Genomic DNA, 17,364 nt, shown 5'->3' on the forward strand with positions numbered 1-17,364 from the left:
TCTGAGGTGAATCACCATTACAAACTTTGATTGGAAGCAAAGACGTATTTGAGAATTAGACAAAAAAGACCAAGGCACAAGACAGTGTTATTATGTTGTCGATTCTAAGGAATTCTAAAGAATATTCTAAAGAATATTGTAAAATGTTCAGATATATACAAATATATAACTAGTTTGAGAGTATAGGGATACTGATAGGCATATTGGGTGATTAGCACTGTGTCATGGAAGTGGGAGGTCGCTGCTGGTTTTGCTGCAGATTGTTTCTGGCGATTCTCTGGTTTGGTGGATTTGCGCCCTCAGGATGATGGATAGTTTAGTTCTTTCTTTCAAGAATTCTGAAAAAAAAAAAAAAAAAAAATACAAAAAAACCAGAGGGCTTTTCTAGGAAGCAAAGTTATATTAACGTTATGGATAACTTATTAAACTTTGTTAACTTTTTAAAAACTTTTTTAATGTGTTTTCCATTACAATTTCCTGCTCACATTTTTGCTCGGTTTGTAACTTTAGGCAGTGTTGTTGTAGCAACATCGACCATTGTTCTTGTAGCAGCAGCGACCATTGTTGTTGTTAACAGCAGCAGCGACCTATCGAATTTCAGTTGTACTAGTTGAAAAACAACTAGTAAAAAAAATATGGCAACGGTATTACAGTATTGTGTATACAACTTGTATACAAGACAAAAGTGCTAAAAAAACTTTAAACCCACAGAATACAGTCGATGCTCTTTGCAGCCATCTTGCTTTCTGAACTCTGGGTCCTCTGAGTTCATCCGAGTTTCTGAGTAGGAATTCCGAACTCGGGGGGCATTCCATTTGTCAGTTCCGGTCTAAGAACTCGGAAAAGAATTCAGAGCTCCGACTTCCGAGACAAATGTAACGCAAGATTAGCATTTTCAAGTACAGCCTCCTCCTGTTTTGTATTTATGAGAAAAATAAGGTCTGTGGTTAAATGTTTTTTGAAGAGAATTTTACTTTTCATTCTACAACATAAATTATACACAGTCAAAACTCAAACCTGTGAATGTACGTGGCTGGCCATTGAAGTCTTACTTTGCAACATGTTGACTGTTGGTGATGTATTATTGAGTTGATTTCAACTTTATTCAAATGCACTAGTGGTGTAACGTTTCTCTGTAAAATTGAACCGTACAGTTCGCATCTACGAGTCTGTAAGCATTAGCACAGTGGTTAACCAAAAGTTTAATGACACATCTGGTGCACAAGGTTTGGCATCAAAAAGACAAGCACAGTTCCAACCTTCGCTAATGCCACTGAAAGGATCTGTAAATGGATACACTCCGCCTGTTTTTCACGTGGGTCAGCTTGATGAAATCACTGTTTTGCACGCATTGTGTGTAGTTGAAAATGGCAAGCGGAGAAAACGATCCACTGATAGAGAGGCCCCTGCATTAATCAAGTGTCCTGTCTGGGAAAATTTTCGGTTTGCATTCAGTTACAACAGTGATGGTCAAAAAAAAAAATACCAAAAAAATAAGGCACTGTTTGCATGCATCGCTTGATGCGACTGTTGCACACTGGTAATAAATACATCGATATACAGTAATTAGTATACAAGAACAAGAATATAGCAGCAGAAATTGCTCCAAAAAGGTGCATGAGTGGAAGTGACACCCCCTTTTGTAGTTGGCGCAACCCCTGTTTTGGGTAACCACACCCCTCTTTTGGAGATTCTGCACCCATTTGGTGGTCTCCAGCCTGCAGCTATACCTATTTGAAATCACCCAGGGAAAGATAACGAGCGGTCCGTTCAGAGCTGCAGGTGAGCCGAAAATGCACAAACTCCCTTCTGTTTTTAAGTAAGCAGTCAGTGCTAATTCTGACAGACATGAAACAATAACTATAGCATTTGAGATGCTCATTGCCAGCAATATGTTGCACTTTTCCGTTGATGTAGATGTGGGATTTCAGCATATGATTAAAACACTTGAGCCATGTCACAAAATCTCTTCTCATATCCATTTTAATAGCAAGATTATTCCTTCAATAGTGATGTAGGCTACTGCTTCCGAATGTTAAATATATGTTGAGTTGAGTTTAAAATGCACTTTATGTCTGTTACATATGTAATAGTGCAGGTATTAAGTTAAAATGTTGATTAAGTAATAAGAGATAAGGGTTTTTTACTTAAGGACTGTGATGAAAATTAACCATGTGTGGCGAGTAGTATGGAAAGGTAACGGTGAAGTTAAATGTAGGGAGATGGAACTTAGTTACAATTTATAAGATTGTAGGCAAAGACGGTAGCCAGCTACGCCACCCTGGGAATTTCACCCAGGGAATATACAGTGATGTGGAGTTAAAACTACCACCAACAAAAAAAAAAGGAACACACAGGTACGTTTCCCCAGGTAAAGGTCAAGAGAAGTGAATAACAGTACAAAATACATATTTATTTGTCACATATCAGTAAAAGGGTTTAAAAAGGAAGCACTTTTACCAGCAGGGAGTGGCTAACAGAAGACACTATCTGTCCTGGAAACACCACAAATCACACTTGCTCACACACATACACACTTGCGTACCAAAAAATGGCAGAGCACAGCATGCAGTGAAACATACCACCACCAGATACAGAGATGAAGCCAGTTTCTCTGTCTCAAGCACCCAGATCCTAAAAAAAGAGAGAAACAAAACAGAAGTTAACATTCAAAACAGATGTTAACAGTCAAAATATAGTCAAAATAACAATTAGACACAATATTGCAAGCACTGAGTTGGCAAAACACTACAATGGGTAGTAAAATCTTTAGGGCTAAATTAGGCTCAAATCAGAGCCCAACTCACCAGCACAATATAACAAGGAACAGGAAACAAACAGCAAACATGTGTGTATAAGTACATAAAAACATACATTAAAACACACGCACGCACGCACGCACGCACTCACACAAATATAAATATAAATATACATAATCTTATATAAATACAACAAATACTATGATTAAACTATGGTTACTGAAGTAAAACCATGATTTTTATTAAGGGCAAATCTGTTGAAGTTTTTACTAAATAGAGTATTCTTTGGATTTGGCAGCAAGATTTTTTTTCTGAACATAGCAAATACAGAACCATACTGAAAACCAACCAAACAGAATTTTAGAATTTTAAACTGATACACCCCTAAAATGCTAAGTAAAACAAAACTGCAAATAGCATGGAGAGCACAGACATTGAAGCTTATATGATATAGGAACACTTACTAGTAACAGAAAGTACATCGACCTGCCGACCTCCTGCTATCAGTGTAAACATTAATTAAAGCGAAAGCTTTTATTAACTGTTGTGTTACTTCATTGCACCTGGCTAGGACAGAGTACACAATGTATTGTATAATGTCTTATACAATAATAAGTGTATCAGTGAGCACAATGTGCTTTGATATCATTTTCCTTATGACTGCACCAGTGTGTTAGCCATTCTTTGGAGATCTACACCAACATAACTTCATGTTTTGCCTCAAAATTAAATCAGGAGAAGACAATGAATAATCTAATTAAAAAAAATATCCATTTAGGAAATGTGCTCTGTTATTTGTGCGTTTGGATGCTTTCAAACGTAGGACACACTCCCATTTGTCTTCCAAACTTGCAGTTTGGCACTTTTGTAGAAGTTGTGCTGTTATGGGGTCTTTTTAAGCAGCTGTATTCTGGCCACGTAGAAGCGGTAATGAGGATGAATGCCGATGTGTCGGCTGCGCTCTTCCCACCGAGCGTCACACAATCCCTATGCAGCCTTTGCGCTATTACTGCACACTGCATGAAGGCTCTTTAGCTGTAGACTACCACTGATCCAATAAGCAGACTCCACCCGCAATCAATGCTCTGTGTATGAGTGCTTCACGCAAGGCTGTGTGATCATTACTGCCCATCTGTACTGTCTATGAATGAGCCTCCTAAGCCCTCACCCGTCACACTGGAGTCTATATTTCCAGACTAATCTTTTGACTCTCCTTTGTTTGTGCACTTATTGATGCAAATGGCCGTTTGACAAACTCTGCTATGTGAGCTTATTGTTAAATGATCCTTTCATAGATTTCACCTCGTTTGACCTCTGTGTACTATATAGTCTTCAATATTGGTGCCTCTCAGCCCTTAGCTCTTTCTCTTTTAACGTCAATCTCTTTTAATCCATCTGTCTCTGTCTCATCCTCTCTTTTTTCTCTTTTTCTCTCCCTCTCAGCTTCACACTGACATGGACAGAGGTGATGGACGCACTAAGTACGTGCTGCGGGGTGAGGGGGCGGGGTCAGTTTTCGTGATTGACGAGAAGACTGGCAACATCCATGTTACCAAGCCCTTGGACAGGGAGGAGAAGGACGAATACCGGCTGATTGCCACGGCAACAGACAGTCAGACAGAGCGTGCCCTGGAGCCCTCCTCCCAGTTTATCATTAGAGTGCAAGATATCAACGACAACCCACCTGTGTTTGAGGATGGGACCTACAGTGCCACAGTACCCGAGATGGCAAACATAGGTACTGGAAGACAACATACGCCCATGCTTCACAGTGAAGGCTATACCATAATGCATTGTGGGCTCAGTGAAAAAAAAAGGATCGAATATAGTGGACAAAAGGAGAGAAATATTGATTTTAAATATACTTAAAATCCACTTAATTCTGAAAAGTATCGATAAAAAATTCTTATAATTTACTTACATCTAGTCTAATCTAATCTACTATCTAATTAACAATTGAGTATTTTACCCAATGTTTGTGTGTGCTATGTGTTTTTATGCTAATTGAGTATTGCATTTTTAGCTTAGCAACATGCTAATGGGAAACTCTGTTCCAAATGTACTCGGCAATCTAGTGTATGAATGTTTGATGTGCAGTACTGTCACTGATGGGTTTTTTTTTACTACACCGAAGCATTCGTCGTTTTTCAGTTGATAGAAGTAACATTTTAAATCCATGTGATAGCATGTGACTGATGGGTTTTTTTTTACTACACCGAAGCATTCGTCGTTTTTCAGTTGATAGAAGTAACATTTTAAATGCATGTGATAGCCATCCTCAGTCCAACTTTTATATCTCAAATAACATACATATTCACACTGCATTTGTAACGGGAGCCAGCTCACTCCCCTGGCCTCAAAAGGCGCTCTAGTGACGGACACTAGAGGCTGTAGCCTTTAGCCTCCTCATTAGCACACCAACCTCCCATGCCAGCTGATGCCGGTTCGAATTCCCACTCGGAGCGGTTCGAACAGGACCGGTTACAGTGGTGCCATGATCCGGATGGGAGTGAGGTTTACGGGGGTGAGTGTAATGGAAGCCCGCTGGTATGTGATAGCTGTGCGGTATGTGTAAACCTCACTCCCCTGGCCTCAAGAGGTGCACTAGCAACTGATGCTAGAGGCTGTAGCCTTTAGCCTCCTCATTAGCGTGCCTGCCTCCCATGCCGGCTGACGCCGGTTTGAATCCTGCTAGGAGCTGGTCGAGCAGGACCGTTTACACATAGGGGATGGTAAAGCATTCAATTAACAGTGTCTTCACAGAAGTTTTGCTAGTTGCCACATTCACCAATAATTACAATTGTTTTCATGCTAGCATTGTGCCCATGTAACCGGACTCCCTTCTGCTATGCTGGGCAAGCTGCGACTGATCTTATCAAGTATCTAATTGAAAATGTTTTATTTTACCCAATATTTGTGTGTGCTATTTGTTTTTATTCTTATTAGATCATTCTTTTAAGTATCAATTGTGAGTTTATGGCCACATCCACACTAATCCATTTAAGTTTAAAAGCCTCCAATTTCAGTTTCATAACATCATTGTTTTCGGAGGTATATGGTTATGGAGTGCATTTTAGAAAGTCTTCATTTTCCATGGAGGCAGATGCTTATGTAGGCAGTAGACAGCAAGGCAGCTCATTAGGTTTTTAAAATGGAGCCATACGGATTCAAGCTGAGCCAATGTTTATTCCCAAAATCCTTCATACATGCTGTCAATGGAAAAACCAATAAAAAGCTCTCTATAATTTGCAGTGTTAATGATGCTCATTCAGCAAATAACCTCTCATGTTTATAGATTTCACGTCTGTGTGAGGTGGTTCAAAATATTACCCCCGTCAACCACGCTATTTTGTTTTTCTGAACCAAGTTTAATTAATTTCAAAGGATTCCAACAGCAAACAAGATCACAACAGGAATATTCTGTGTTTAGAGTCTGATTCTCTGAATTTAAATACTTGAAACCTTGCTGGGGTAAACTGAACCGAGCTCCATTCAAATCAAATATTGCGCCAGTGTGAATGCGTTATCAATCTAAATTGTGCCATGTTTTTGCGGTTGCACTCAGATTGAAAATGAATAGATTTCTCTGAGCGAATGCATGTTGCATCAACCCTGCAGTCACAACTCTTTTTGATCTGCCTATCAGATAATTTGTTTACTGTCGCAATCTCTCTCTCTCTCTCTCTCTCTCTCTCTCTCTCTCACTTTCGTTCTCCTACCATATTCCATTTGCCTTCTCCTGCCTCTTAACTACCTGTGAAAGATGTGTAATCAGATTACATCCTCCCTTCAACCTACACTCTGTCTCTTGGTGACACTGTTAGGCCTTTGATGTCTGAAAACATCAACAGCTGCTCCCACCAACCTCCCCATCTCTCTGAGCTTGTCAGCCCTATTGCCCCATGGGACATGTAGTTCCCTATTCATTGTACATATAAGTATTTTTTAAAACAATTTCAGTCTTTCACATGAAGCTGACTGTCTTGGATTTTATTTAGTTAGAAAAAAGACTGAAATAAGAAAGCGATTCAGCACATGAGGGAGTTATGGGAACGGTGGAGTGTGGCCGCAGCAACCGACATAGAGATTGAGAGAGGGAGCAAAAGGGAATTGAAGAAGGAGTTGAAGAGAAATGAAGTAAGACAGACAGAGGCGAGAAAGAAAGGTGGTGGGCAGCTGGGGAGAGGAGAGAGAACACAATATTTGTCACATTTCAGCGGGTGGGGTGGGGGGTGGGGGGGTGACAGGTAGAAAAGAAGGAGGAGAACAATCTGTCAGAACAATTTTCTCTTGTGGTTACCTGGTATTTCCCATGTTCATATGTGCTGTATTGATCATCTCATATTGTTTTTCTTGTCCTCTCACTTTCACTCTCTCGTGTACTCTGCCTCAGGGACCTCTATCATCCAGGTGACTGCTTCAGATGCTGATGATCCAACCTATGGGAACAGTGCTCGGCTAGTGTACACGCTGGTTCAGGGACAGCCACACTTCTCCGTGGACCCCCAGACAGGTATGTTTTGGATCAGTTTTGGCCTAGCAGTTACTTTACTGAAAATAACAGAATTGCTGGTCACCAGCATACTGTATGATGGGTTTGGGATGCTAGTATTCTGGTGTCCCAAGCAGTCTTTTTAAAGCTGAACTTTTTTTTTTCCAGACATTTAAATACTTTCTCCTATCTCAATTTATTATGCAGAGTCAGCTATAATTAAGCCATTAGAGGGTTGATTTCCCTGAAAAGTGTCAACACAGCAGCTGTGTGGCACTATCAAAACATTGCTCTGTTTCTTTGAGCATCCCGACCAGCCCGGCATAGCAACATTGGACTAATATGAGTTTGGAGCGGTGATCTGTTTGTCCAACCAATGGGAGTTGGGGGGAGTGTTCAGAAAACAATCATTAGTGGTGCTTGCTTTAGCACGGCACCATTATAACTATTGCTCTGATCTTCGTTTAGGGATACACCAAACCAAATGTTCTTCCACCAAAACTTTTTTGCGGATCTCGTCCCTCACATTTGACGTAAACAAGGTGTCAAATCGGCTTAATGAGGAAAGGTCTACAATGAATTTTATAAGTAATCAGGCATATGATGTTTGCCCGGCGGGTTAAAAAAAATGGGCGGAAAAGATCATAGACTTAACATTTAAATGGGAGCAATGGGCTCATATCTCCAGAAAAGTTAATCATAGAGACATGGGCATGAACTCTTTTCACTTGGGGTTGTAAGACAAGTTTAGTGATACCCTAACAACCCCCCATAACACCAAAGCAACCACCTAGCAATGCCTAGAACACCATAACTTGGCACCTGAACATTGTAGAGACATGGGGGTGGCCTCCTTTGACTCGGAGACCGTTTGTGAGGCATTGTAGCAGCACGTAAGCACCACTAATATTTCCTTCAGAAAATTTACCTTTCCAGGTATTTTTGCAATTCCATTTGGTGATGCTAATTGTGCAGGAATTACATACTTTAGCTTTATGACCAGTAGCTTAACCGACAAGAATTTCTTGGTCCACCAGCTTTACCAAACAGACCATGCTAGTCAACCAGCTTCAACCAACTTAGTGCTGTTACTAGAATGGTTATGCTAGTCCACCTGCTAAACTAGAAAAAGAACCCAGCAAAAATAACCTTCATGCTGATCTAAGCTGATCTTTTCAGCCAGGTAGTGCAGATTTTCCAAAACGGCATGGTGCTCATGTGGCCAATGCGAATTTGAGTCCGGCTCGCAATATTTAAAATAATATTCTGGGTTCAATACAGCTCAACCCACAGCATTTGTTGTGTAATGTTTATTACCATCTTCCATTGTAAGTGCCTCAATGTATCCCAGATTTTTGTGAAGTTGGGATGAGTTTAAATGAAAATGTTTGGTAATCAATATTATGCTACAAATGTTGTCGATTGAGCTTAACTTGTATTGAACACAGAACATTCCCTTAACAATTCCACTCACCTGTCCTCAACTCAACTTTCCTGTTCCTAAAAAATACATTAAAATGCTTTTGCAGCCTTCATTTTCATGTTAGAGTGTCTTAAGGCCAGCCTCAGTCCCTGATCACCCATTAGAGCCACATTGCTCTTCCTTCAAAGGCCTGATTGTATCCTGGAGTTCCCCCTTACTCTGTCCTCCCTTCATCTCTTTACTTCTTTCCTCATTTCTCTTTTCCTTTGCTCCTGTTTCTCCCCTCCCTCTCTTTGCTGCTCAATAACCCAGACTGACTTGGCAGAAATGTATTCATACACACAAGCTGCTGATTTTTTTGTTGTTGTTATTTATATTTTATTGGTTTATATGATAGAGAAAAACATATGAATTATAGAAAAATGTGCATATTCAAACATAACAGAACACAATACAGAAAACACTGACATTAATGCAAAATTGTATTGAACAACAGCAATGTTTTGACTTGAACTTTGTTAGGCAAAACCCCAATGTGAAATGAATACCAATTATATAGAGGAAGGTATAATAAAACAATTAATATGGAATGAGGACATTTCTATTCATACTATTTTATAGAAGGAAAAATCCACAAATTATTTGACAAATTTACAGATGCACAAATGAGAACAAAATTTTAAACAAGAGGTTATTAAAGCACACAATCTGAAATAATGAAAAACAGTAATACCACTTAAAACACACTCAACAAAATGATAAAAGTAGTCACATTAGACAGTATTGATCTCAAACACTCAATTCCAGGTAGTCATTGAGGTATATTTTGAGATAATCATGATCCATCAAAGCACATTCATTGGCAAACTTACAAGGTATACACCAATACAATATCTGTGTCTGATCCATTATCTCGAACAGCAGCTGCTGATACCAATAGTTTGGTGGTTTTGCTTTTTTATGCCTTTTCTGAATTAGAGAATCTAGTTTCATATAGAAACAAAACACTGAAACAAATATCACATTATAAACTCTCATTAATTGAATTATAAATAGCCTCCTGTCAGACTCACATTAAATTGGTAAGATTTCTTAAAGGGAGAGTTCAGACCAAATAAAAAAATCTCTCATCATTCACTCACCCTCATGTCATCCCAGATGTGTATGACGTTTTTGCTTCTGCAGAACACAAACAAAGATTTTAGAAGAATATCTCAGCTCTGTTGGTCCTTATGTTGCAAGTGAATGGTGACCAGCTAAAAAAATCATATAAAGGCCACAAAACGTTATCCATTTGACTCCAGGGGTTAAATCCATATCTTCAGAAGGGATGTGATAAGTGTGGGTGAGAAACAGATCAATATTTAAGTCCTTATTTACTGTAAATCTCCATTTTCATTCTTTAAAATTTTTAAAGTGAAAGTGGAGATTTATTGTAAATAAGGACTTAAATATTTACCTATTTCTCACTCACACTTACCATATAACTTCAGAAGACATATTAAACCACTGGAGTTGTATGGATTTACTTTTATGTGGTCACCATTCAGTTGCATTGTATGGACCAACAGAGCTGAGATATTCTTTTTAAAATTTTCATTGTGTTTTGCAGAAGAAAGAAAGTCATACACATCTGGGATGGAATTAGGTTGAGTCAATTATGAATTTAAATTTTTGGGTGAACTATAACTCACATTGAATTCTGAATGATGAAGCAAGCCCCCTTTGAGCTGAAGCAGCCTCTGTTTTAGCTTTAACACACTCATCATGTTCTTTCCTGTGTTGAGCTTTAATTAAGGTTAGTAATCAAATTCGTTTTAATGGTAGTTCCACCGAGTTAAATTCTAGTAGTGATAAGATAATAACTCGCAGCTCGGCTGTCATTGTCACCTCATTCATAGTAATTCCACACAAGATTTATTGAATTTTTCCACTCCCTTTTGACAGGAAATAATCAGCCGATAATTGGCTGTTTTTAAACGATCACTATCGATTGCAATTGCTAATTGCTTTTATTGGCTGATACTGATGTTTGGCCGATATATGGGCGCACCTCTAATATTTACTAATAAGGTGCCCCATTTTTTAAACATGTATATGAATCATTGTTAATCTTTAAAGTTAGTTCCTCATATCTTCATCACAGGAGCTCCAAATCTCAAAGTGAGGGGCACATACATATTTCAAGGAATCACACAATGTGAGTTGATGGTAAAGCAGGTTTTGTCTTTTCCACAGAGGTTTAGGTAGTTGCCTTATGGATAGTTTTTACATTTGGACACATTTTGTATGACAAACTTCATGTTATGTTCTTCATTTGTAAGTCACTTTGGTGTCTGCTAAATGACTACATTTAATGTAAATGTGGGCACTTGCAGCAAACACTGAAACTGAAATCACATTTCTGAGGGCTGAAAAACAAAAAGAAGTTCTTCCTGTGGACACCACTGTAGGTTTATGAACTATTATATTGGAAGCTTAAATGGCACCGGGGAATGCTCTCCGCCCTCAGCCTTGGCAGCTTTTGGGACCTACGAGAGGCTTTTATTCAGGGTTACAGGGAGGCTGCAGTCATTTGAAAAATCTCTCTTGCTTCTTTGTGCTGTAAAGTGGAATTGGCAGAAGTGAACTGGGCATTTCTATACGCAGTGGGCACTGTGCGGCCAGTCTGTGTGTGTGTGTGTGTGTGTTATGTGCTAGGGGTTTGAGAACAGAATTATGGGTATTTGTGTGTATGACATGTTGAAAAGAAGGAGAGAGAGAGAATGAAATAAGAATTTTATAAGAGTGTCCGCTTGCACAGGCCCATTGTGTGGATGTATGTGTAGCAGTTGATGTATTGTGCCTCTGTCTACGTGGATTTCCTTCGTGTGTTGATTCCATTTGGTCGTCTAATGAAACCTAATTAATTTTGTTGACATTTGTGGACCCCACGCTGATATGAATGAGAGGGCTTTTTCTCCCTGAGGTTTTTTGAATGCTAATCAAGGATATTAGCCTTATTCTGTCCTGTATGCATCACATAGCATTCTTTTTCGTTCATTAACGGGAATTAGCATTCTGAGCCATAGCATTCTTAAAGGTCTATGCCTATCTATAGTATGTATCCACAGTTATACTTCCTAATGATATATTCATAAAGCTCCATGTAATCTGCTGCCTGATTGTTGTTGTATTGTACTGGTGGCCTTTGTTATCGGTACACATTTATGAAAGTTTACGGTCAGAGAACACGTGCAAATGATTTGATTCAAGGAAATTATTGAATTTATTATGTGTTTCTCTCTTTGTCCCTCTTTCCTCTTCTCAATCAGGTATCCTACGTACCGCAGTTCCTGATCTGGATAGAGAAGCACAGGATCAGTATCTGGTGGTTCTACAAGCTAAAGACATGGGCGGCCATCTGGGTGGTCTGTCAGGAACAACAACAGTTACTGTACGATTGACAGATGTCAATGATAACCCTCCGCATTTCACACAAAGTAAGTAGCTTCCTCATGTCTTTCACATGGTACACCAACATATGCATGTTGTTGTTTTAAAGCTATTGCACTACTGTTCCAGTCCTGGATGCTAATTTGTTATTACAGTTTAGAACTGTACTAGAGGGTCTGTCTGGAACCAAAGTGTCTACCAAAGTCTTTCTAGAAATTCGGTCCACTGGCGGCCATCTTTGGAATGCTCTCGGTCAGCTATTTTTCTATGTAAACAAGTAGCATACAAGAGCAGCACCTATCTACTTGAAGAGAAAATATCAAAATCTCCAAAAAGGTTGGTCAAGATTACAATTAAAGAACATTTGAAATCAGCAGTCAAATCTGACAACACTGGCATCATAAATGCATGCATCAAGTTGTTTGACAGGCGATGTTTGTATCTAAAAGGTGATTGGCTCTTTTACCTGTAAGGCGGGACTTCCTTTCTACATCTGTTGACCCAGCGATTGGTTGACCATTGGGGCACTCCAATTTCTTCCATTCATTTTAATAGAAGTTGCCCGTCTCTGCTAAATAGTCTCTGGTTATACTAAGGTCACGTCGACACTGATAAATTTTAGTTTGAAATCGCATTGATTTTGCTATATTTACACCTCTCATCTACGCTGAAACTGCATTTTCCTCTACCAAAAATCAAGACATTCAAAAAGGCTTTGTAGTACTGAAAAGTCATAGAAACCAATGATGCTAGGAAATGGAAAATTTTTTATATTAGTGTGTACGAGGCCTAAATACAGTACTGCCCTCTAGGAATACTAATAGTAATCAAATTAGAGGGCTGTAACTAACTAGTGCTTGATAGTAACGGATTACATGTTATGTGGATTACGTTATCAATTAGCAAAAACCAAGTACTTATAATTGGATTAAATTGCATTTGATTAACCCTAACTGCTAACCTTTAACCCCAACCCTAACCCTTGATGAATAATTATCCACAATACTAAACACTGCTGATGAATAGCTGTGAAATAATTTGTCTACATCAAATCAAGTGACCTTCACTAATCCTCTTCTAAATAATAATAATTCATACCATCTTTTTCTGCCATCTTTGCCAAACAAATAGTGAGTAAAACAAAAAATCATATTAATTGTCATATTTTTATTCAATTATTAGCCAACTATTAACCTTAAACTACTAGATCAGGGACCGTCTCTTCAAGTGGAAGGATGGCACTTTGCTTATATCTTGGGGTGATAGTTCACACAAATCTGTCATCATTTACTCATCCGGATGTTGTTTTTGGAACACAAAAAGAGATTTTAAGCTAAAAGACGCCATTCTCTTTTAATATATGGAAAAATATGCAATAAAAAATTAATGGTGTCTCCTATCTCCTATTGTGTTCCACAGAAGAAAGAATGTCATAGGGGTTTGGAACAAAATGAGGGTGAGCAAATGATTACAAAATTGTCATTTTTTGGTGACCTATCCCTTTAAAATAATAATGTTTTTATAAAAATGTGTGTCATTACTGTTATGTAGCAGTTGTTTTATTTATGGAAAAAGACATTTGAAACTGTACTTTCCTATCTCCTAACAAGGTAAGCCTCAAAAAAGTTGTTCCATGCAGGAATGAAAATGTTTGAGGTATAGTATACAATTTTTGTTACAATTTGTATTTATACAAATGTGTTGAGGATAAATACAGGAGACAAGGGAGCTAGTGGTAGGAAGATGAGATAGGGTGAGTCAGGGTGAGATTATCTGAAGACCAAAGAGAGCACATGTGGGGAAAATATATCAAAGTCTCATCCAGGTAGTCTTTCAGGTTCAATGGGCACAGCTGACTAAATCTCCCTGTGTCTGCAAGCTGATTTAGAAATCTCTACAGGAATTCACCTTGGATAAAAGCAAACAAATTACAGGTGAATTGGGAACTTTTTTGACCATTGCAATTACGTTAGAATAAAATGTTGCAGGGAGCACCGAGGCTGATGCTTCCCTTGGTATAATGGATGCAGAGTCAGGTGCAGAGTCAGGCTGGTTTATGTAGTTTTAACAGCCTGGGCTGGCGTGTTGGGCAGTGGAGAGTAGAAAAAGTGTGCACTGTGCCAGCGTGATGGATGGGTGGGTAGATTGTTTGACGGATGACTACATAGGTATGCTTGTTAAGATCAGTGTCTTTTTTTACGTAGAGACAAGATGAGAAGCAACGATACAGAGAAGGTTTCATCATAAATATTACTAATTTATTTCCCTTGAGTCTCCTGTGGTTACTGAAGAGAGAGTGAGAGAAAGAGACCAAATTACAAAGCGAGTAAAAGGGGAGGAGTGCTCTGCGAAAATTAATTCTCTAATGCAATATTTTTGTCTTGTTTTTCAGCTAAATATAATTAAAAAAAGAGACATTACTTGAAAAGCTAAATTAAATAAAACATTACGCCTTGTTTTCAGAGAAATCTAATTTGTTTTAGTGAGGTTTATGCTTAAAGCTGGTGGTTGTTATTTTATCGATGTTAAAATGTGTTCATGTTTCCCAAGCTTAATTTACAAAGAATACATTAAGTGAGCTGTTTGCAGGTTTATTTCACCTGCAAGTGTAACACTATCTATGTTTCCATCCAAGTTGTGAATTTAATTTATGCGAAAATCCATATTATCGCAAAAACAATGTGTGAATAAAGCAGCGTTTCCATCCAAGGTTGTTCAAAAGGATGAAATATTCACTTCCGGAGAAATTGTTGCCACTGTGAGTATTTTATTAATAAAATACTGGTAGTTTAGAGCATGCAGACAAAACACTCTGTTTCATGTTTGGGAGCGACAGCACATCTCACACACTTTGGGTATATATATATATATATATATATATATATATATATATATATATATATATATATATATATATATATATATATATATGTGTGTGTGTGTGTATACTATATATGTGCGTTCATCCATCATTATGACAAAATCATGCAGATCTATAAGATATTTTTCAAAAGTGTCAATAAACCTTCTGTTCCGTATGGTTCAAGTTTGTTTTCGACTTATTTGCTCTGCAAAATCTTTGCAGGCTTTGGATTTTCTAGACATCGTTATTTCAGGATGACTGGTGCAGTATTTTAGATGCGATGATTGGTCTGCTGGTTAGTCCAGTAATGAATACGTTTTCCAGTCACGTGACCTTTTTGATGTGCATCATTTATTCCTTAGCAATTCAATAGGAGTTTATTTGGTAAATTCAGTAAATGTGTTTCCATCATAGTTTATGTGCATTTCTAATTATCGAATAAAAAATGTATCCACCTCAACCGAGCGTCTAATTTTTTAATGCGCATTTTGGAGATTTATTCGCATCTTGGTGTTTCCATCCAGCAGTTTTCATGTGATATCCCAAACTGCGCATAAAAATAAGTTGATGGAAACATAGCTACTGTGGCTCTGTGGCTCTATCAAATAATTCCTCTGTTTGTTTGAGTGACACATCCAGCCCGACACAGCAACACTGGCTTGACCAGTGGTTTGAGTTTGGGGCAGGACAATCTGTTTTTGGTCAACCAATGAAAGAGGAGTTTTCTGGAATATGTTTGAAAACAGTGATTACTTTTGCAATTCCAGATGGTGATGTTAGTGGTGCAGAAATGACACACTTTAGCTTTATAACACGAAAAATACGATTTGCCAATTGGGTAAGAAAAATAAACTCGTACTGGAAACAAGTAAGGAAATAATTTTTCAGTGTGGAAACAAGAAGATTGACAGAAGACAAAAAAAAGCAAAGATAGCTAAGGAAGTGAAAGAGTGTAAGAATAGAAAAACTAATCACTGTAATTTGTTCTCAGATGGAATGAGACAGCAAAAAAGGGTGACTGGGAGACATAGACAGGAAGGAGAAGAGAGGTGATGGCGACATGGAAGGAAAGGGACAGCTTAACTCTCAGAGAATGGAATCAATTTTATTTATGAGTGTGTGTTTTTGCCTGTGTGTGTCTGGGTGCACACTCACACTTTGAATCATCTATTACACAAGAACACACTAAGTCCATCTGTCTCTGCCTGTTATACCTTCTCTCTCTAAAAACAACTTTAAATAAAAGTATTTTATTGGCATGATTGTTTTACAAGCAGTATTGTCAAAGCATCAATACACACACACACACACACACACACACACACACACACACACACACACACACACAAAAGAGCATTGACAGAAAAAAGATGCCAGTTATTATAACTTATTGTATGATCTCTAAGAAATGTGTTTTGCACCCAACTGTGCATACTGGAAGACATATGACAATATATAACATTGGACAAACAGAGGCATCAAATAACATGAGAACATACAGTAACAATAAAGTACAGTGTTGTTAGTAACAGATTACATCTGGATTAAATAATAAGATTACAAAAATATAGTACTAATAATTCGATTACATTAAATTTGAAAGGATGTGTAATCAGATTACAGTTACTTTTGTATGGATTACATTATTACATATATAATTTCAAAGAAGTGCTGAAAATTAGATTTTTAAACAAAACATGCAAAAGTAATCCAAAAGTAATCCAACATAATCTACCCAATATGAAATATTCTGCCCAACACTGCAAAAGAAACACACGCTCATGACAAAAATGTTGAATGAGGTTTGAGAGTCAAGATATTTCTCTCTCATGTCTCACCAGTTTCACAGTGACCACAAATAATTTTATTTGCTTGTGTCTGCCATTTCTGGGCTCACTCAGCCTGTATTTGGTGATGCTCTGTCTCTCACTATGTCACACACATGCATAAGTCCGGCTCATAAGAGGGACTCATGTGCATGTTCGCTCACTGCTTTTGACTCGCACACACATACACATTCATGTCACATACACATGCTTGGCAGTTCATCAGGCTGAGGGAGGAAAGGAATGCTGGAGGTGGAGAAACTCAGAGGTGACAGGGTTTGTCATCAACCTTAAGGGCTAATTTTCATTCTCCATCTCTCACACTCTCTCTCTTTGGCTTTCTGTGTGTCTTCTTAGACATAAGCATTGCCTATTTTTGCCTTTTCTTCAATTAGACTCTCATAGCCAGATCTTTGACTAAATGACATGTGGACTGGTCCACATTGCAGCGTATTCTGGTGAAGAACTGCCCACTTAGAAAGGAAAACATTTTTGACCTACATGTAAATCAGCCAACCACAGTTAGTTGTGTTTTAATGTGCTGTTTAGGCCAGGACTATCTGAAA

At 38.2% G+C, this 17,364-nt stretch overlaps 1 protein-coding gene across 1 annotated transcript in view; it reads left to right on the forward strand.

Annotated features, from left to right (window-relative positions):
- Positions 1-17,364, forward strand: part of LOC127649728 (cadherin-24-like) — a 124,767-nt gene that overhangs the window by 37,766 nt on the left and 69,637 nt on the right. The window contains exons 2-4 of the mRNA XM_052134956.1: positions 4,203-4,497; positions 7,153-7,272; positions 11,989-12,156. Of these exons, the coding sequence (XP_051990916.1) occupies positions 4,203-4,497; positions 7,153-7,272; positions 11,989-12,156 (583 nt within the window). The remainder of the gene's footprint in view (positions 1-4,202; positions 4,498-7,152; positions 7,273-11,988; positions 12,157-17,364) is intronic.

The sequence above is a fragment of the Xyrauchen texanus genome, chromosome 9, assembly GCF_025860055.1.
Source record: "Xyrauchen texanus isolate HMW12.3.18 chromosome 9, RBS_HiC_50CHRs, whole genome shotgun sequence".
NCBI classification, from domain to species: domain Eukaryota; kingdom Metazoa; phylum Chordata; class Actinopteri; order Cypriniformes; family Catostomidae; genus Xyrauchen; species Xyrauchen texanus.